The 20,245-nt window shown below is 35.2% G+C and overlaps 3 protein-coding genes across 9 annotated transcripts; 1 reads left to right on the top strand and 2 right to left on the bottom strand.

The window, feature by feature from the left end:
• Positions 1 to 5,762: 5,762 nt before the first annotated feature.
• On the bottom strand, positions 5,763 to 6,976 carry LOC112784047 (uncharacterized). The gene is made up of 2 exons (XM_025827143.3): positions 6,605 to 6,976; positions 5,763 to 6,523 (listed from the first exon to the last, which is right to left on the bottom strand). The coding sequence occupies exons 1-2, from the start codon at positions 6,930 to 6,932 to the stop codon at positions 6,042 to 6,044; spliced, it is 810 nt and encodes a 269-aa protein (XP_025682928.1). The 5' UTR covers positions 6,933 to 6,976; the 3' UTR covers positions 5,763 to 6,041.
• Positions 6,977 to 10,403: 3,427 nt separating this feature from the next.
• LOC112785376 (uncharacterized) lies at positions 10,404 to 14,922 on the top strand. Of its 7 annotated transcripts, none has more exons than XM_072230014.1 (9): positions 10,418 to 10,699; positions 11,399 to 11,953; positions 12,067 to 12,360; positions 12,465 to 12,562; positions 12,653 to 12,743; positions 12,844 to 13,268; positions 13,374 to 13,495; positions 14,262 to 14,337; positions 14,470 to 14,922. In XM_072230014.1, the coding sequence occupies exons 3-6, from the start codon at positions 12,145 to 12,147 to the stop codon at positions 12,850 to 12,852; spliced, it is 414 nt and encodes a 137-aa protein (XP_072086115.1). In that variant the 5' UTR covers positions 10,418 to 10,699; positions 11,399 to 11,953; positions 12,067 to 12,144; the 3' UTR covers positions 12,853 to 13,268; positions 13,374 to 13,495; positions 14,262 to 14,337; positions 14,470 to 14,922. The 7 variants fall into 7 exon arrangements, with proteins under 7 accessions (XP_072086114.1, XP_072086115.1, XP_072086112.1 ...); XM_072230011.1 differs by having other exon boundaries at positions 10,438 to 10,699; positions 12,867 to 13,268; XM_072230012.1 differs by having other exon boundaries at positions 10,438 to 11,953; positions 12,867 to 13,061; positions 13,131 to 13,268.
• Positions 14,923 to 17,237: 2,315 nt separating this feature from the next.
• On the bottom strand, positions 17,238 to 18,943 carry LOC112785375 (protein FAR-RED IMPAIRED RESPONSE 1-like). Its single transcript, XM_025828848.1, has 3 exons — positions 18,118 to 18,943; positions 17,953 to 18,030; positions 17,238 to 17,905 (listed from the first exon to the last, which is right to left on the bottom strand). The coding sequence occupies exons 1-3, from the start codon at positions 18,941 to 18,943 to the stop codon at positions 17,238 to 17,240; spliced, it is 1,572 nt and encodes a 523-aa protein (XP_025684633.1).
• Between the last annotated feature and the right edge of the window lie 1,302 nt (positions 18,944 to 20,245).

Below are 20,245 nucleotides of genomic sequence, written 5' to 3'. Positions count from 1 at the left end.
TATACTACTAGTGCATTAAAACTAAACTCTTACTATTAATGTTATTGTAATAGAAAAGAATAATAATAAGAAATATATGTATACATATAATAGATTTAATTTATTTTATTTATTATATTAATGATCCAATATATTAAATTTTTTTGAACAAAATGTATTTGAGGAAAAGTAAAATATTTCATATTATGTAACAATAATCATGGTATTGTAATTTTTTTTTGAATAAACATTTCAAATATTTTATTTATCGAGGTAATTTGGACAAATAAATATAAATTATGTCTAAATAATGAGTTAAGTCTCAAAGTAATCTTTAAAGTTGCACTCGAGTCTCAAAGTGATGCATAAAGTTAATAATTACCCAAATTTATTCTCGAAGTTGCACTCCGGGACTCATAGTAGTCCCTAAGGCATTTTTCGTCCATCGAAAAGTTGAACTGGACTGATTTCTGATAAAATGTTATCGTTTTATATTAAAAAAAATAGCAATCCCCTTCTAAAACCTTAATCCCTTCTTCTTCAACTCTGTTCTTCTACTTCTTCAACAGATCACAAAAATAAAAACCAGCAACACAAAATATCACAAAAAAAATCAGCATCAATTAGAAAAGATTAATCAACCTAAATAGCAAGCATCCATAAAATAGCAACAACAAAAAAACCATCAATAATTACAGAATAGAAAACAGCTAAAATCAACCATTGTTGTTGTATTGAAACAGGATCAGCAGCAACAATCACCCAAAACATTAAAGAACAATGATTGAATAACTAAAAAAAAACTTACCATAGATGAGACAAAGAATCGATCCAGAGAAGAGAAGAGGGAGGCAGAGGAAGACAGATAGGAGACAAGAGAAGATCGCCGATGTGCGAGCAGTGACAGTAACGACTAGAGAGGGACGTAGAAGCGAGCAGTGACGGCGAGAAACGAGACGATGTGTTGACGCAGAGGGGTTGGCGAGCAGCGCGACGATGACAAAGAAGGTTGAGACTTTGTACTCTGCCTCTGCCTCTACTGTGTTTGAGTGTGAGAGACTAGGTTGGGGAGGGGGTGAGCGGGGCGTTACTAAAACGGAGGCCAGCGAGATGCAGCGACAGCGAGTGTTGAGGAGAACTTTGTGTGTTTAGCGTTATGAGTGTAAGAGTATGGTTGGGGACGGGGAAGGGCTTCAGGTTGGGAAAGCAGAAAAGGAAGGGGACAGGTTGGAGAAGGGGAAGGGGAGCGTGTTTTCTTTCTTTTTTTATTTTTTTTATTTTCTTTTAAAACGACGTCGTTTCAAGGTTCTGATAAACGGAAAGCGTCTTAGGAATTAGTATGAGTCTTGGAATATAAGTTCAAGGATGAAATTGGATAACAATTAATTTCAAAGACTACTTTAAAATTCGAGTGCAACTTCAAAAATTACTTTAAGACTTAACTCCCAAATTACTTATATCAGTAAACAAAACATTTAAAATATTTAAAAAAAAATGCGTATTGTAAACATAATAAGTTGTGTATTAATTATTTGACCATAGCAATAATAAATATATTTTATATTATTATTAACATAAATGAGGATAACAATAATAATGCTAAATCCTAAACCTAAAATCCAGAACTCGTAAGCCCTAAACTATAGATGCTCAGAACTATACCCTAAATAGTAAACTATAAGACTTAAACCGCTAATACTAAGTGTTTGTTTGGACGTTATTAAATTGATAAAAAAAGATTTTTTTTATTAAAAAAATATATTTTTTATTTTTATTTTTTAGTACTTGTTTGGGCACTATTAAATCGATAAAAAAATCATTTTTCAATGAAAAATATCTTTTTTTTTTATTTTTTAGTGTGTTTGGTAAATTTCTAATAGTAAAAGTAAAAGTAATAGAAAAAAAATATCTTTTTTAAGAAACTACAATAAATGAACAAAAAAATACTTTTATCTTATTTTACCCAAATGTAATTGATAGATAAAAAGATCTTTTTACATGAAATATCCAAACATAAAATCATTTTTACTTTTGTAAAAGATCTTTTAGAAAAATATCATTTAAAAAAGGATATTTTTTGAGAATGACGCCTAAACAAGCTCTTAGTGTATTGGACAAATTTTTAATAGTAAAAATAAAAGCACTAGAAAAAAAAGATATTTTTTGAGAAGCTACAATTTACATCTTTTTTAAAAAGATTTAAAAAAAAAGATGTTTTTCACATAATAAATGAACAAAAAAGTGCTTTTACCTTATTTTACCCAAACATAATTGATAGATAAAAAGATCTTTTTACATGAGATATCCAAACATAAAATTACTTTTACTTTTGTAAAAGATCTTTCTGAAAATGGCGTCCAAACAAGCCCTAAACACTGAATCATAAACTCATTAATCATAAACTCTAAACTATAAATCATAAACCATAAATCTTAAACCACAAACCCTAATATCATTCCCCCAAACCTTAAAACTTAAACCATAAACACTAAACACTAAATCCTAAATAATGAATCTTGAACCCTAATTCCAAAACTGTAAACATTGAGAGGACTAAATCATGAATCGTAAACCTTAAACCATAAATCCTAAACCCTAAAATATAAAACTATAAACACTTAACTATAAACCCTCAGCGTTGAATCCTAAACTCTATACCCTAAATCCTAAAGTATAAACCATAAATCCTAAATTCTAAACGGTAAATCCTAAACATCAAATCTTAGACCATAAACCATAAAAACATAAATTCGTAACCAAAAACCATAAACTCTAAATACAAAACACTAAACCCTACACACTAAATCTTCAAACCGAATGCTAAACCCTAAATCATAATGATTGATCACTAAATCCTAAAACATAAACTGTAAATCGTAAAACCATAAACCCTGAACCACAATCCCCAAACTAAAAATCGAAAACCCCTAAAACTGAAATCCGAAACTCCAAAACCGAAACTGTAAATCATAAACTACAAACTCTAAATCCTAAACCATAAACCCTAAATATAAAAGCTTAACCCATAGCCCATAAACCCTAAATTGTAAACCCTAAACTCTAAATCCTAAATCCTAAATCCTAACTCATAACCCTAAATCCTAAACCATAAACTCGAAACCGCAACTCCTAACTCCTAACTCGTAAACCATAATCCATATTGCATAAAGCCTTAAATTCTAAATCTGAAACCAAAAGCCGTAAACCTAAATAACCTAAACCATAAACCCTGATAACATAAACTACAAACTCTAAACCCTAAATCTTAAACTAAAAACTCTAAAACGTAACATTTATACCATAAACTCTAAAGTATATACACTAAATCGAAGACCCTAAACTATATCACCTTAAGCGGTATTATAGTAAACTACAAACTATAAACCGAATACCTTAATCCCAAATTCATTAACCATAACCGTAATCCTAAACACTAAATACTAAGCCTTAAGCGAAAAAGGCCCTCACCTATAATCCCTATACCAAAAAACATAATCCAACCATTGTAAGTCCAATTTTCTAAGTGTGCGACATGAGTCCTAACCAAAACTCCTAGATCGTGTTAGTATATTTTTTTGGTTAATCTATATTTATGGACATAATTTAAAATCCTAAATTATAAATTTTTTTATTTAAATTGACATAGTTTCAGTTAACAATTTAATTTATTTTAATTTGATAGAAACAGACATAGTTGTATTATTGCACCAAATGTATTAATTAAGTTTTTTGGAACTTAAATAAAAATTAACTTCTTAAGACCATAAATTTTAAGTGAAAAAATAAATGTATTTGTATTATTATATAATAAACGTAACAATTTAATATATCTGTTCACACTTTGTATATTTTATATTTTGTTGGTCTCTACATATATTATATACCTACAATTAATTTATCAAATGCATTAAATTTAAACCTTTATTTGTTTATTTACTAATATTTTAAAAATAGAAAATGACCTCGAGGGTTTGTTATTTTTACGAATATCTTAAAAAAAAGTTAAAGTTTTGACACTTTTAAAAAAATATTAATGACATCATTAAACATAGTTGAGGGTATGTCATAAGTACCATAGGGTTTAATAGTTGCTAGATACAAGAATAAATAATATAAAAGGAAGGTGTTCAGGTGTAGCAATGTACTTTCACGGAACAGCAGTATTGCAAGTGTTATGGCGGTACAGATTTAATTTAAAATATTCGACTGGCATTGATTGAAGGGTCGCTTCCTTTTGTGAAAAACATGGAAAGAAAGTGCAAGGTAGGATAGCAACCGATGTAAAAGTTTTGCTGTACATATTGGCAGAGAGTGTCGGATTTGTCCAATATTATTGAAGACTGCATTGGCGGAGTGGGAGTATCCTGCGAAACCGTAGTGGACGGTGAGCCGAGCCAAATGGTAGTGGGCCGATTAATTTACTACGAGGTTTGTCGTTTGTGGCCCATTTTAATTGGCATCAGTGATGTATTGAATAGCAGATAATGCGTTGGGCTTTATAAGCGGAGTAAGTGGACCAATGATTATGGATATAGTGGTAGAGAGTATTGATGGGTTAACGAGGCTAATGTGTTGAAAAGTTTAAATAATACAACCAAAAATACAGACAAAGTACATAAATAATGAAGCATGAAATCCATCCAAAAGAAAAATGAAACAACAAAGGGATGGTCTTAAGATGTGTTACATATTTAGTTGATATTTTTTATTTAAATAAAATAAAGAAAATGGTTATGAAAAATACGTGTATTATCGAAACAATCAACCACAATATTACCTAGTCGTTAGGTTATATGTGGTTTGGTAAACAAAATAACAAATATTTTTTTAAAATTTTAAAATTAACAATTTAAAATTTTAAAATTACTGAAGATATATGCAAAATCGTTTAACACGACGATATTGTGTTCATTTGATTTTTATTTTTTTAAATTTTTGATGCATATAATTTAAAACATGAAAAGTAAGAAAATTGATATTGAATATGTAAGTTAATGTAATTTAAATTAACGACACAATTTTATCAAATAAAAGTAACGCACTCGTATTATTGCAGTGGGACGAGTAATAAGTACTTAATTCAGCTTTAAAAGAATTTCAAATACAAAGACAGACAATTCATGATTATGTGATAGTTAAAAATCCAAGGTTTAATAAAAACAAGCTATTTAATTGTAAGTTGTACTAAAAATTTGAGTGTGTAAATACATTAACATCATATATAAAGAATTGAATAATACAAATAGTGTTATTTGTATTAAATTAAAATGAATTGAGATTTTGTAATTATATACATGTGAATTATAATTTTTGTGATCGCATTTATTTGAAAGATGTGAGAGAAATATTTTTTAGACAGCCATATAAATAAAATTAAAATTCAAATTCAAACGTATATAGTTAAAAATAAGCGTGGTTTAGTTTGATGACGACATGAGGGGGTAAATAACATAGCGTTTGTTGAGTAAGAAAATAGTAAGGGAATGGATGATCAATGTGGATTATTTTGGTATTTTTCTGAAGTAGGTTAAGCTTGAATTTTTTTTGCATTGTTGTGGTTGTTGAGGCCGTATAATAAATTTGAGATAATGATCAGTGGGTAGGGTTGGTTGTTTTTATTGGGTCGTCATTAAAGCACAAGGTTGAAGCGCGTTGACGGGCTATTTACTGGTGGATTATAACTTGTGTTGTTGGTTGCATGTGTCTAGTAAAAGTGTCAGTTTGATTCGAGCCGTAGCTGAGGGAAGTCTTTAACGAATGTTAAGGAAGATGGGCATTAGACATCTACAGAATGCTGGGATCATTATAAGTTGCAATGACTTGCATTGTAATAGTAAGATAATTTGTAGACAATAGAAGCATAAGGTTGTAGTAGACGGATGATGGGCGTATACATGGGTGCTAGCCGAACAGAGGATAATAAACTAAAAAGAAAAAGTAGAAAAGACGGAGGATGTAGACTTTGGTTGTCATTGAAGTGGAGGAGTTGCTTTTAAGGTGGCGGTGGGAAGAGACGGAAGGCAGGCAGAGGTGTTACATGGCAAGTACCTTCGTCGTCGGCCTCAGCGATTGGAAGTTTGACCGCCACACCTGCCATGGCGAAGGCCGTCAATGGTGAAGATCCTCTCTTGCAGCGCAACCTTTGAGTCAGTGACGTCTTTGAGCCTGGCCTTGAGGGTGCAAGTTTCTTTGCAGAGTTGAATGTATTTCTGTTTCCACATGCCCACCAGATCATAGTTGTAGTCTAGGACGTAGCAATCTTCCTTCTTACAGATCTCTCGAATGCATAGCCGAGCAGCGTCCTCGATGGAGATGGTCGGGTTGAAAGCTATAGGTCCGATAACTACCAGGGCTTCAAATGATGAAGGAGGGACGACGGAAACGAGATGTTGATAGCAAGTACAACCATCAGGGTATCTTTGGTTGAGGATCCTATATATGGGGCCAGGAATGTCCAGCTTCTCGCAAGCCATGGCTAGGTAGGATCTCATGCTTTGGTGAAGCAATGGCTCATTCGGCGGAGTCTCCGGAACTAGGTCACGACCTACGCGGTAGTGCATTTGGTAAGGACATAGTGTGAAGGAAAAGTGAAGGAGGTATTCAATGAGTATAGGGGAGGACTTACGTTCTGGGTTATTTGCTAAGTCGTATTGAAACTGGTGGAACCTTGCATGCAAGGCTCTCAAGGCAAGCCTCTGCTTGTCGCGATAGTCATCGGTCTCAACGGCGTCCGGTGCTTCCCCAAGTTGTATGCGTCTCTTGCCCTCTTCGGCGTCTCCACCGCCAAAGAAAGAAAGCCATGCCTGCTCCGCCAGGGCTAATGTCTGGTATTTTTCCCAGCAACAGTCGTCGAACTCATTAATCTGCTCAAGAAGTTCTTCCAAGGATGTGTATATCCCGGGGATCCATCCGTTGAAGACACAGTAGTAATCTGGTGAGGTTTGACCAGCCATTGTGAATGTTGGTTGTCGAAGGAACGGTTTAGAAATGAAAAAAAATGGAGGTTTTATAGACGTGCAAGTGTGGTCACTGATAAACCCCGATTTCTGAGCAGGGGGCGATTTCTGAGCTGCCCAGGCCCAAATCCGACTTGTTTCTGAGTGTATTTCATGCAGAATTAAAGTCCAAGCAAAGGGGGAGCAATTAGTTTAGCCAACATGAACTTTTAGTTAGTTTTCTAGAGAGAGAAGCTCCCTCTTCTCTCTAGAATTAGGTTAGGATTAGGATAGATTATCTTAGATTCATGTTTAATCACTTGATCTTATCTTGTTTCTTTTATAATTTCTCATTTCTACATCTTGATTCTCTTAATTGTGATGTTAATTTCTCATTTTGCTCTCTTTTGTGATGATGAACTCATGTTAGATTTGATTTACTTTTAATGCAATTTAATGTTTGATGTTTCTTTATTGTTGAATTGAGTTGTTGATCTTACTTTTCTTGCACTTAGTAGTTGTTAGATTTTACTATTCTTGCCATTTATGATGTTTACCTTTATTGCACTCTATGTGTTTGATGAAATGTTCTCTTTAGTTTTTGAGTAGTTTTATCAACTCTTGGTCTAAGCCAAGGGAATTGGGTAAACTTGAGTTATTGGGTATGATGGAATTGGTGATTTGAGAACCCATGGTGATCAATTTGATACCCATTGACGCTAACCCACTACTAAGTTAATTAGTAGGTAGGTTAGGACTTAAGGGTTGATGTGATCAAATCTATTTGACGTACTTCAAGCTTAGGAGTAAATGTTATGTACTTAAAGCTTTTGGGAAGTAGACTTAATAGGTTGGCCTCTCTTAATTACCAATATTCAATTTGTTGACAAGAATGGTGACCTCAATTACCTAAGTCTTAGCCAAGAGTTCTTTATTTTGCTTTCTTTACTTAATCGCTTAATTTACTTTCTTGCCTTCTTATGAACCAACCCCCCCCTTTACCCCTTCATAGCCAATAATTAAGCACTACATTATTTTCTAGGGAGACGATCCGAAGTCTAAATACTTCGGTTAATTCTTAATTGGGGTCTGTTATTCGTGACAAAACCAAAATTTTTGATTGGGAGAATTGTTTGTTGGTGTAGAACTATACTTTGCAAGGAGAATTCAATTTGTGTGAAATCCTATACCGACGAGCAAAATCCTCACTAAATCAGTCACTGGTGAGGTGAAGGCTTGGATGCAAGAGTGGGAATTTTTCGGCTACAATTGGGTGGGCTTAGCTGACGTAGTTGCAGGAGAATCTGATTCCTAATTAGCCTTGTGGACCCCTCCACCCCTAGTGATTGGTTTGGAAAAGCTTATGATTTCAGTTCCTATTTAAATTTGTTTGGTAACAAAATTTGTTAGCACAAATTTGGTGGTGTCGTTCCGATATATTTGGTGCGGCAATTTTGGAAATGTTAACCTTGTGGTTCAATTAGTTTAAAGAGGAATGGGTAAGAATTTTGTTGGATCACAATGTGAAAGCCAAGTGGGAGGTAGATCATGTAAGGGGTTTTGATTGTATTTGTTTATATGAAACAATGTCGACGTTAGAAGTATTGATGGCGTCGTTGGTAATGATTAATGATGGATAATAAGACAAAAAGAAAGCGTAGGCAATTGTTAATGACTTAATGATAATGTTCATACTACTATGCATAAGCTTCAAGTGTAAATTTAGATTTAAGAGGTAAAAGATGTATTGAGGAGAAGATGGGAAAATTCAACAAGGGTTTTCTTCGTTAATTCGTGGCTGGGAAAAATTGTTAACGAAGGTGTAGTAAATAATTTAGCACTGGAAGGCCCATTTTATTTATGTTGGTGTTATCCTTTTAGTGGTATTTTTTTAATAATGTCAAGATTTAATATATTATTTTTTATGGGATGATTGTAAATTTCAAAATTAAATTTGTTAATTTGTATTTTTTTTTTCTTAAAACATGCCCATTGGAAGGTAAGTGTTTTGTTTATTTAAAATTTTATTTAAATATAAAAGTTAAACCTTGACATTTGTATTTTATAATTATTAGAATTTGGAATGTCTTATTTAGAAGTTAAAATTTCAGAAAATAAAATTCGTGTATTAAGAAACACAGTAAGCAACCATTTGATTAAAACTTAGCATGCAATCTTTTTCTATGGCCCATAACAAAGTGCCTTGAATGCACCCTTGTGTCATTTTATTATCTGGCGGAAGAGCGATCTATATTTCCCTCCATTAAGCTGTGATTGTACTGTAGTTATGCATGATCTTGTACCTCGAATATTGTAAAGCACGTGATTGTCTGATTAATGGTGAGACTTGACATGGTGTGATATTCTTTATGCAGCAGATTACTTTGGGATGAGATGTATACGGCATGATTCAACTTACACGGCTTGGATTGGATCAACGTTGGTGCTGAGGGATGTGTGTGATGGTAGAGGTATCCGTGAAGCCATTCGGATCAGTTTTGCGTCAAAAATTGATCTAATTGGAATACAAAATTTATTGCGGTGAAGTTAGAATTACATAATTTTATTAAGAAAATTTGATTCGATCCAAAATATTTTAAAGTGGTTTGGATTGGATTAGATTTACGCTTTTGTTGCTACAAAAAATGAAATTTATATAACAAGATTCAACATAAAATTTTAAATAACTAATAATGATATAACAAGTCTCAAATATATGTCGAATAATTAACGGTAATTTAAGAATAGATAGTTGGAACAAATAAATAAACTCATTTTCAATTAAAAGTAATATTTAAATTAAAATTAAAAGTATAATATAATTTTTTTCAAAATTTGTTATTAACATATAAGATTGCATATAATTAAATTTAAGTAAAAAACTATATTTGATTTTGATTAACAATATAATTTTTTCCAAAATTTGTTATTAACATGTAAGATTACTTTAAAAGTTTATTTTAAAAAATAAAATTATGTGATAACCAATTATAAAATTAATTGTAAAAAATAAGTTAGTTTTGATTATGAAAAAAATCAATATTTAACCAAAAAGTACGTTGCTTTTAAAATGATACAAAATTAAGTATAGTTATAAATAAATTTATAAGTTAATCATAGTTTATAATTTATATAAAAATAATTTTTTATATATTAAGAAAAAGATATATGTTTTTAATATTTTGAACAATTTATTTGGACGTTTCACACCATTACTTGTCACTTATTCAGTAATTTAGTAGACTTTTTTTATTCACAAAAGTAAAGACAACAATAACGCTACTCTATAAAGGTTGGATCTTTCGTTTTTGAGAGACATAACTAGTTGGCTAATGTGACTCCAGTGAAAATAGGCTCTTAAAATGTGCCTTACTAATCCATGTAAATGGGTAATAATGACTCAAATGGGATATTAAAAACGGGCCTATATTCGGGCCGCTCCACACAAAGGAAAAGGTTATTATTTGATTGAAGCAAAAGGCCGAAAACAATTTTACTTAAGCAAGTTTTAAAAAAAAAAAACGGGAAGTTTGAAAGGCTTCTTCCTTGGTTTTCTTCTGCGAACCGTGATTCTGTCATCCCTACCTTTACATCCTTGTCTGGTGAGAGATTTAATCACAGACCCACAAAGCCCTTAGCCTCCACCCCATCCCTCTTCTTAAAGCTATGTCGCCGCTGCCGTCCTTTTGCCGTCATTCTTTCTGCGTCAGTTTGAGGGGACGGTGAATTTGGGTTTAAGTTGTGTTCTTCGTTAGCTTCGTTTGCCTGACATATTTTGCAATAATGTAATGGTGGTCCGCAATATTAGTGACCAATTTTATTCTTTCGATTTTCCTTCATAACTTTCGTAGGATACTTTGCAGGTATATCATTTGATAATATATTGCATTGTCCACCTGAGACATGCAACCTATTCCCAATTGCATTCTTACGAAATCCATTTTTATTCTTTCCTTGGTTACATCATTTTCTAAGTAAACAAGGTATGATATTTTGTCTGCGAAGAATTAGTATAATGAGCTAAAGTAATCCGCTATGTGCGTATAACTTGAAGTAAAAGAAGTTCATTTGTTTTATTGTTTTACTGTTTTACTGAACCTTTGATGCCTACTATAGGAAATCGAATAGGATTATTTGGTGCTTATGTCAACGAATTGCAGTGTTTTTATGTCTAGTTTCATAACTCTATTACCAGCTTACTGCATGATGTAAAATTGTGTTGTGCCCATGCTGCCGATTCGCTACTCAATTTTGGGCCCTTTTTTCCGTTGTTAAAAATTTTATTACAGTTCCTTGATGACAATATGCATTGCCTATATTACTGAGTCATTGTCATTGTGTTGTTCATGAGAGATTAAGTCTACAATACCCATTGTTTAGTTGGCAATGTTTATGCAGCATTCCGTTTTTATGAGGATAACAATCTTATTTGTTCATGATAATCGATTTTTTATTTATTCTTGTGATGTGCTATGTGAACGAAGGGTTCCAATGAAAAGCTTGCCGATATTAAGTCTCGGTTGGCCATCATCGAGAAGAGGACAACCACGTTTGATGGGTATTTGCTCCAAATTCTGGACTTGGCTCAACGGCAGCATAACCGAAGCGGTAGCATCGTCATGGTTCCTAGGCTGTGTATGCCCCCGCCGCAAGAGGACACCACAAAGACGAAGTCCTCCTCAGACGTCGTGCCCCAATCAAGTAATGTCACGAGTGTTTTTGGCCAACCTGAGGTCAAAATCATCAGACAACAAGGAGGCTCGTTCACCCATCTGAGGCCACCCTCCGAGAAGGGCAAAAGCATACAGCAAGGCCCAAATGCAGAGGGGTCCCATTTTGACTTCTTTGTACCTGACTCGCCGTATGAGGAGGATGACCTTCTCATAGATGAAACAAAATCAACACCAAGAAATATCACAGGGGCCTCTCTCCTCAGTCAACAAATGACTACCCAACAACACTAGGCTGTTGGGCTATCAAAGGGAACTGGGCAGTGGCACGGCAGGATATCTCAAATTCCTTCGTCCACTTATGACAAGGTACGTTGTAGTTGTTGATTCTGAATAATTTGGTGGTCATCCTACATCATGGATTGTTCTCTGAAGGTGTTTGCATGTGTTGAAATTACTCTAAACATATTTCATAATAACAGGACATTTCGAGCCTCCCAGCGTGGTCTGACTTTGACAGCACAACTGAACTGTGTGGCCTATTCACATCGACTCCAGATATGACCAAACCTGCTAAGCTGCCGAAACTGGAGCGCATTGAGATGACATGTTTAGGCAGGCCAGCATCCTTAATGACACACGACATGCAGGTGCTGATGCAGGATTCTGTTACCCAAAGTTGTCTGAAGAGGACCGTCCTCAAGCAGGCCGCACGAGGCTGCGGGCGTGGCCGTCGCAACAACCGAGTTGATCCCACTGAACCCAGAATCCCAAAGGTAGTTGCCATGCTTTGTGTAACAATGACACTGTTATCAAATTACCTTACCTATGCTACCATCAATCTATACCCCATGTAACTCTAATCCTCTAAGTCTCGCAGACGTACGAAATGGTGTTCAGGCCATTTAACAATATGGGACTCTCGTTGCAGGAGTGCAAGTTAACGGCATACATTTTCGGCAAAGAACTTCCACTTGAGTGAGACATCTAACACAAGTATTCTATTCTGTACTAATGTGCTAGTACGTCAACTTTAATTTTGACTAACTAGTTCCGATGTTATTTCAGGGAGATCTTGTTTAAGTATTCATTCTTCGACTTGCCACAAGCGCTTTTCATGTCACTGTCCCCCCCCCCCCCACATACCCCATGTCTTGATGTAAGTCATCCAAAATATTTTTTGAATGTAAACTTTGTACCTTCAACCACCATGTGTATACATATTCAATTTTTGGCATGGTTGCAAATAATTAACGCAGCATACTTGATGGGGTCGGTTCAGGCACGCAAGAGCAAGACTCCCCGTGCCTGGTATCTTCCAACTAACTTCGCAACGGATGTCCTGCTTGACACCCCAGTTAGTGAGATGGCCCAACATTACCAGCCAAAGTGGATGCATGAGACAAACCAACTGGAACACATATGATATCTATCCTTGAAACCCTGTTATGGATGTCATTTCGTTATTGCCGCCTGTGTAATTATTATTCCCTCGAATGAACTTTTACCGTTAATTAGAAAAACATTTTCACCTTCGATAATGTAGGTCTATGTGCCTGTTTGGGAGGCCATCGATATGTGCTATATGCTGTTGTTGGATGTCAAGGCTGCAAGATTGTACGTTCTAGATGTAAGCAGAAGTCCTGAGAGTATTGTCCGTCGAGAGGCTAACATGCAGCGCATAGTAAGTATTCTCTTCACACGTACCTTCAAACTGTGTAACTTTACCTTGTTCGTGAACACTTTTGCCTGCCTGCTACAATTGTAACTACTCTTTCTTCCCTCCCAGTGCCATGTCCTAGGGAAAATCTTCTCAGTGGACAAGAACATTGTCAACTTCAGACACACAAATCCAGACCCTTTTAATTGGGGATCCTTCTAGTATCCTGGAGCCATAAATGCAGTGGATAGGTAACTCAAGTTACTTTAAGCTATTTGCATAATATGTGGAATGATGAATACCATAACCATGTCTGCGATGTAGGAAAATAATTTTTTCTGGTTCCATTTTGTTAACTGTTTCTTGTTTCTCGTTTATTATTATATTTATTTTGCAATGATTTTATTCTATAGCATAAATATTCTTCAGTGGTTGTTGGGGGTAGAAGATAAAAGAAATATAATTATAAAAAAGCGGTGTGATCAAAGTTTAAAGGAGAAATTATCATTTATCACCAAACCTGACGTACACGTAAAGGGGACGATCAATTATTTTATCGTTCTCTTGTTTTTTCTACATCTGTAACACCAGGTCACCAGCTGACCAGTCTTTGGTTGTTTTAAAATATGATATATGATTAACTGATGGCTTTTTTAATTCTTCTTCAAACTATATTTTCTTGTAACATTGTCTTACTTCTTATGCACCATTATATTCCCCAATTTTCTTCACATATTCGTTATTTCTGTTTAGTATTATCTATACACATATTTCTAAGAGAGGTGTACACAAAGCTCCTTCGACTATACAAAATAGAAGAAAGGGAAACCCAACATCTTAGTTATTTACAGCATAAATATTCAACAAAAACTAGTGTGAACCAAGAAGTTATGCACGACTATATGTGGGATAGATCTTTGTTTTCCTTGCCTGAGTTTTTTGCTTTCCACCAAAACTTTTTGATACGCTCCGTCACGCTATCGTGTTGACCCAATGATGCACGATTTTATGATGCAGCAATGAGACATCTACGTGGCTATTGTACTGGCTGCAGCAGGATTGGGGATTTTCTACTCAAATTTTCTCTCCCATGGTGAGTTTCATGCAATGCCTTTGTTAAATAATTGCTTCAGGTCACAACAATTGGTAACTGTTCCCCTTATTACGCTGTTTGTGCTTATTTTACTTGAAATGTTCATGACATTGTGTAACTATCATTACGCAGATCCACCTGGAAGCTGTGAGAATGCGGACTGCTACTAGCATTGTTAGCTGTGATGCAAATGAACATGCATGCTTCATACATGTTAAAGCTGAGCTACTTTGGCATGATCTCATGGATTGCACCGAATAGAGCTGTCTACTTTGATCCCTCTCTATTTTGATAACCATGTGACTTGTAATTTTTGCCTTTTGGATTTATTGTGAATAGAAATGTCAAGTACCTTCTATTACTCAAGATTACGCTAATGTTAGGGATGTTAGGCTTCAGTTCTCGGTCGCTGTGATGTGAGTAACTAGATTGCCTCTATTTTGGCTTTAGGATTGTTACAACCATGTGGTCTATGTGAGCGCATATTCACGTTTGGCACAAAGCCGTAGATGTCGCATGTACTGCAGTGAATTATACGTGAATATGGCTTAATTTAAAATACTATTTAGGGTTAACTACCAAAAATACTCCCGAATAATTTAAACGCTGACAAAAATACACCCGAATTTTATTATCGACAAAAATGCCCTTAAATAATTTAAAAACATAACAAAAATGCCTAACAGTAAATATATATTTTCAAAAAATACCTTAGAGATTAAATTTTGATGTAATTTTTGTAAGAATTATTAAAAAAATGAGATATTATTATTCTTAAAATTTGGTAATTTTTTACTAAGTATATATTTTTTTGTGATTTTTTAAAGTATTATGGGTTGTTAACAAAAAAATTATAAAAAATTATATACTTAACAAAAAATCACCAAAATTTAAGGATAATAATATCTTATTTTTATAATCATTCTTGCAAAAAATTATATCAAAATTCAATCTCTAATATATTTTTTGAGAAATACATATTTAATGTTAGATAATCTTGCAAAAAAACTAACATTAAATATGTATTTCTCAAAAAATATATTAGATATTGAATTTTATTGCAATTTTTTGCAAAAATAATTAGAAAAATGAGATATTATTATTCTTAAAATTTGGTAATTTTTTGTTAAGTATATATTTTTTTGTGATTTTTTAAAAGTATTATTGGTTGTTAACAAAAAAATTATAAAAAAAATATATACTTAACAAAAAATTACCAAATTTTAAGAATAATAATATCTTATTTTTATAATCATTCTTGCAAAACATTACATGAAAATTCAATCTCTAAGGCATTTTTTGAAAATATATATTTACTATTGGATATTTTTGTTGTGTTTTTAAATTATTTGAAGGCATTTTTGTCGATAATAAAATTCGGGGGTATTTTTGTCAACGTCTGAATAATTTGGGAGTATTTTTAGTGGTTAACCCTACTATTTATCTAGTCAAGTCTTTCCCGTATAGGTGCACTATTCAACCACACCTGGCTAACCGTACACTGTTCCAAAGGTTCCATACCTTTCTTCATAAGAGAATTATAGAACATTTACAAGACTTTTCCCACTACATTTTACATTTCCAAGCACCAAAAATTAATGAACATACGTGCTCCTTAAAATTATGATCGTTTACTACTTGGAAAAAAAGGAAATCGAAAACAAAATACAGAACATAAAGGCATCATGATAAGGACATCAAAATAATGGGTTCTTGGGCAACATAACTTAATCAAGAGAATTTATTGCCATTATGATTCTGATCCGGAGTGTTGGTGAGAGTAACTTTGCAGCTAGGAGAAAGGTATGTCCTATCAAGAGTCTTGGCCTGTTCAGTTAAAAGTGTCTTTAACCTCAGTTTCTCCCTACCTTCTTGGCAGATAATTCTGGTATCAGCCGCATCTACTTTAACAGCAGCTGCTGCCATAGTAAGACGTTGCCAAAATGCCTTCATTGTCTGCAGGGCTTCCTCGTATCATGTTGAATTATACACTATTTGTCTCTTTAAAACCTTTTTTATCACGGCTATAATTTCTATCAATGTAATGTGGTACAATACCATGATTTTGCTGATCCAACGCATGAAGCTCTTCAGCCTTTTGTAACATCAATTTCTCCTCCTCCTCTTGTTTTTGTTGCTTCCACTGTGTGGGATGGCCTACAAGCTTTCTGTTTTACTGTAAACATCAAAAGCACATCGCTACTTAACATGTTGTGGTATTCATACCATGGGGAAAAACATAACATAACCAATTAAACCATTCCAAGATATAATGTGGTATTCATACCATACCCGGTAAAGTGCCACTTATAACTCATTGATACATGTTAAATCCCACAAACTGATGCTTACACCTAAGCTAATGTGCCATCCGAAAATTATCTTTAAAATCAACATACAATACTTTCATAGTGATATTAAAATGACCATATCTTATGATCAACCCAACCACAGAATTCGCTGTCATTAAAAGGCTAACAAATCTAGTTAAAAATTCAGGAACATTACATACTCAACACACTTTAACCCACATACATCCCAAGACATCAGCATGACCAATAATACATACTTGCACCGTTAGCGACCCAAGCGAAACGACCACTTGCGAATACCTAGCTATGTATAGATCGAAACCGCTTCAACGATCACCACCAAACAATTCTCCCTTCTTCCTACCTTTACGGACCCTGCATGCCATCATGAACACATAATTTTCATCATATTAATTTCACACACTGTCCAGTACCACCAATTCTTGTACACGTGTTTGCAATATTTTAGAACAACATTCATACCATGATACATCCACTCTAGGGGAAGGTATGTCTGAAGTGAATCATGGTTTTCGTGCTTACCATGTTAATAGTTTGTGATAACATATTCGCACCCTCGCCCTGGGTTCACGGTGCTGATGTCGGTGGAGTATTGGGACAGCGGGTCCTTCGATGACCAAGACAACCACATGTGCTGCACTTACACCGCTTGATACCCCTAGACCCAAGAGGTTCATTACCACATTCTGTGCCTTTTGTCCTGACACTAACAGGATCCCTAACCCTTCCCCCACTGTTGCTAACTCCGGTCCCAAAAACTGCAACTCGTAGTCCATTTGTTTTTTCAAGCAAGCACGTATCCTCTACAACCTTAGCTAAATACTGCCTGAAGTCCTCATCCCTAATACATGCTGCTTTTGCTAACCGCTTGCAGTGCTGGAGGAATGCACCCAATCTACTCCAATACAAAACACCCGCATCACCATATTGGCTGCTTAACAGTTCGTAACAAAGATCTTCCTTCGCTGCTTTGGACCACCGCGCCAACACCAGACTTTTAGGAAGGGAATCAATGTCTAACCTAACCAAAATTGCTAGTATGTGAACACAAGGCAAACCGAATGACTCCATCCTCAAGCAACTGCAAAAAAACTCCTCTTTCCTTTTCATATGAACCACATCCCACCGTGAATTCGGTCTTCTATACTTCTGTGTCACATACACACACCTATCCTCACCTTCGATGCACTCCAATATGGTGACCCGAACACACCTTTTAAGTGACTCACGATATCCTGAGAAAATTTTCCGTGTGAAGTTTATTGCCCCTGACTTTTCTAACTCCAGGAACTGCGTTTGAAGACTGGCATCCCGTACGATGATCGGAAGTCAAGCTCTTCTTCATTGTTCCTCAAAAAGTCTACACATCATTGAAAATTGGTTACAAACTCAAGTATGTCGTATCGCCTTTCCACAAATCTGCCTAACTTTGCGTGCAACGACTTACACCGAGATGTTGTGCGGAGCCCATCATAAAACTTGCCCCGTATGTAAGCAGTTGCCCATGAAGACTTCTTCTCGTATACGTCCTTGACCCGCTCTAACTCCCTAACCCCACACTCCTCCAGCATGGCATCCCAAAGCAACTCAAACTCCTCAACCTCAACATCGGCAAGCATGCAATGTCTAAACAACGATGTGAATTGGGGTTTACACACATTAACCGTCGCATTCTTCAGGAGGTGCCAAGCGCATAAGCGGTGGTGAGCATTAGGAAACACTTCCTGAATAGCTACGCGCATTGATCGATCGCCATTAGTTATCACCGCTGTGGGTGCTTTACCCCCCATGCATTCCAATAAATTTCTTAAAACCCATACATATGATGCAATTGATTCGCATGAAACCATCGCAGTTGCAAATACACAGGTCTGGTTGTGATGATTAATCCCAGAAAAAACAATTACTGGCAGATTGTACTTGTACTGCCCGTAAGTTGCATCGAATGCTAGTACATCTCCAAATACTTTATAATCATCCTGGCTTCGTCCATCACTCCAAAATAGATCGTACATGTGCTGCCCCTCACTAACCTCGTACCTCCAATACAATTTCTCATCCGTCTGGGCTGCACCCTCCAAAACCCTCAACGCAGCATTCACGTCACCATTCTCCATCGCCCTTTGTCGCCTAACCTCGTTGTACATATCTCGCTTTGTAAATGGAACCAAATTAAAACCACCCACCTGTGCAGCAATAGACTCATAGATCTTTGGAATTGATATCCCAACTTGCCTCATGCTTTCCATGTGTGCAATATCAACATCAGACATCTTACTGTGTGTAGGTAGATAGTCCACCTACTTCATAGGCAAGAGCTCATGGTTATGTTCCTCCACAAAACGAGACACAAACCATCTCCCACTATCCCCTTTAGACTTAATACGTATCTCCACAGGACACCCGCAACGAGTCACCACCTTGTGCTCCCTCTTCTGATCCACCTTTTCTAGCCACTTCTTGTCTCTGAACCCTTGTCTATTACACAGATACGTGTAACGAACAAAATCACCATTCTTATTTTTCAACTTCTCCCCTTGTCACATCGCAAAACCCTTTGCCCTACTATACTCTTCATAGAAAATAGTTGCTTCCTTTGGACTATTGAACTCCATCTTAAGTACATCTGCCACAGTAACCCGTCCTGCATTAGATATCGTGTTGGTAGTGCCTTCACTCTGCTTATAGCCGAAACCCTCAAACTCATCCTCTTCCATTCCTATGTCAAGCATTTTTTCCTGCACGAATTCACAAGTTGACATGTTAAATACCTTCCACATAAGCTTATAAATTTTGAATAACTCAAAAGAAACCCTTAAAAAAATTCTTCACCTCACACCCATACCCAACATCGTGCTCTTCAATTTTACATAATTCGTACCTCCTCATCGCCGGTCACTGTAGCCATTTCACCAGCCGGATTCGAATCATCACCATTCCTGCATCCCATTTCATGAACTACTCTACTACATGATGCCATCTCCCAAACGCTCCTTCTTCCCTCACGTCGGATATGCGCCCGTTCTACTGTCAACTCTAACTAAGCAAGAACATAACAAACCACAGAATCCAACATCATGCAAATACATATCAAAAACCATACATCAACATTCAATCTCAAACGATACCTGTACTAATTAACATACATCTACATACTCATATGCATGCAACATGCATATTTCCAGCAAATACATATGCTAACATATATAACTTAGCTCCAAGTAAAAACCACTATAAAAAATAAGCAGCTTAAAGATGCAATGATATTTAAAATAAAAAAGGAAACAATAACACATGTATATTAACCTTTTCAGTTTGACAATTAGGATCACAACTATGATTAATCAAACGGCCCAAGTTTCATTTTACACTTGCATCTATCACCTAACAAACTAAGCACGGGTGATTAGCAGAGTAGAACAAATACTATCATAAAAACTACTATACAATGTAGTAAGCAGACATAGGTGTGACTCATACCTCACTTCCATTAAAGGTCATAAAATAGAAATGTTTATGACCTTCAAACCATACTCTCTTTGTCGTGCCTTATAAGCATGAGTATCAAGCACCTG

Source organism: Arachis hypogaea, chromosome 20, assembly GCF_003086295.3.
Source record: "Arachis hypogaea cultivar Tifrunner chromosome 20, arahy.Tifrunner.gnm2.J5K5, whole genome shotgun sequence".
Classification (NCBI taxonomy): Eukaryota; Viridiplantae; Streptophyta; class Magnoliopsida; order Fabales; family Fabaceae; genus Arachis; species Arachis hypogaea.
The sequence above is the reverse complement of the archived record's forward strand: the minus strand, read 5'-3'. Positions and strand labels throughout refer to the sequence as shown.

Bases quoted from the DNA above. Each gene is read 5' to 3' on its own strand.
- LOC112785375 (XM_025828848.1), bottom strand. From the start codon at position 18,943: ATGTCTGATGTTGATATTGCACACATGGAAAGCATGAGGCAAGTTGGG. The intron at 18,031-18,117 runs GTAAGTCGTTGC...AATGATGTGTAG, and splicing joins GCTCCGCACAACATCTCGGT to ACTTTTTGAGGAACAATGAA. The intron at 17,906-17,952 runs GTTAGAAAAGTC...AAATTTTCTCAG, and splicing joins CTTCAAACGCAGTTCCTGGA to GATATCGTGAGTCACTTAAA.
- LOC112784047 (XM_025827143.3), bottom strand. From the start codon at position 6,932: ATGGCTGGTCAAACCTCACCAGATTACTACTGTGTCTTCAACGGATGG. The intron at 6,524-6,604 runs GTAAGTCCTCCC...ACTACCGCGTAG, and splicing joins CTTAGCAAATAACCCAGAAC to GTCGTGACCTAGTTCCGGAG.
- LOC112785376 (XM_072230011.1), top strand. From the start codon at position 12,145: ATGACCAAACCTGCTAAGCTGCCGAAACTGGAGCGCATTGAGATGACA. The intron at 12,563-12,652 runs GTGAGACATCTA...ATGTTATTTCAG, and splicing joins GGCAAAGAACTTCCACTTGA to GGAGATCTTGTTTAAGTATT. The intron at 12,744-12,866 runs GTAAGTCATCCA...GGGTCGGTTCAG, and splicing joins CACATACCCCATGTCTTGAT to GCACGCAAGAGCAAGACTCC.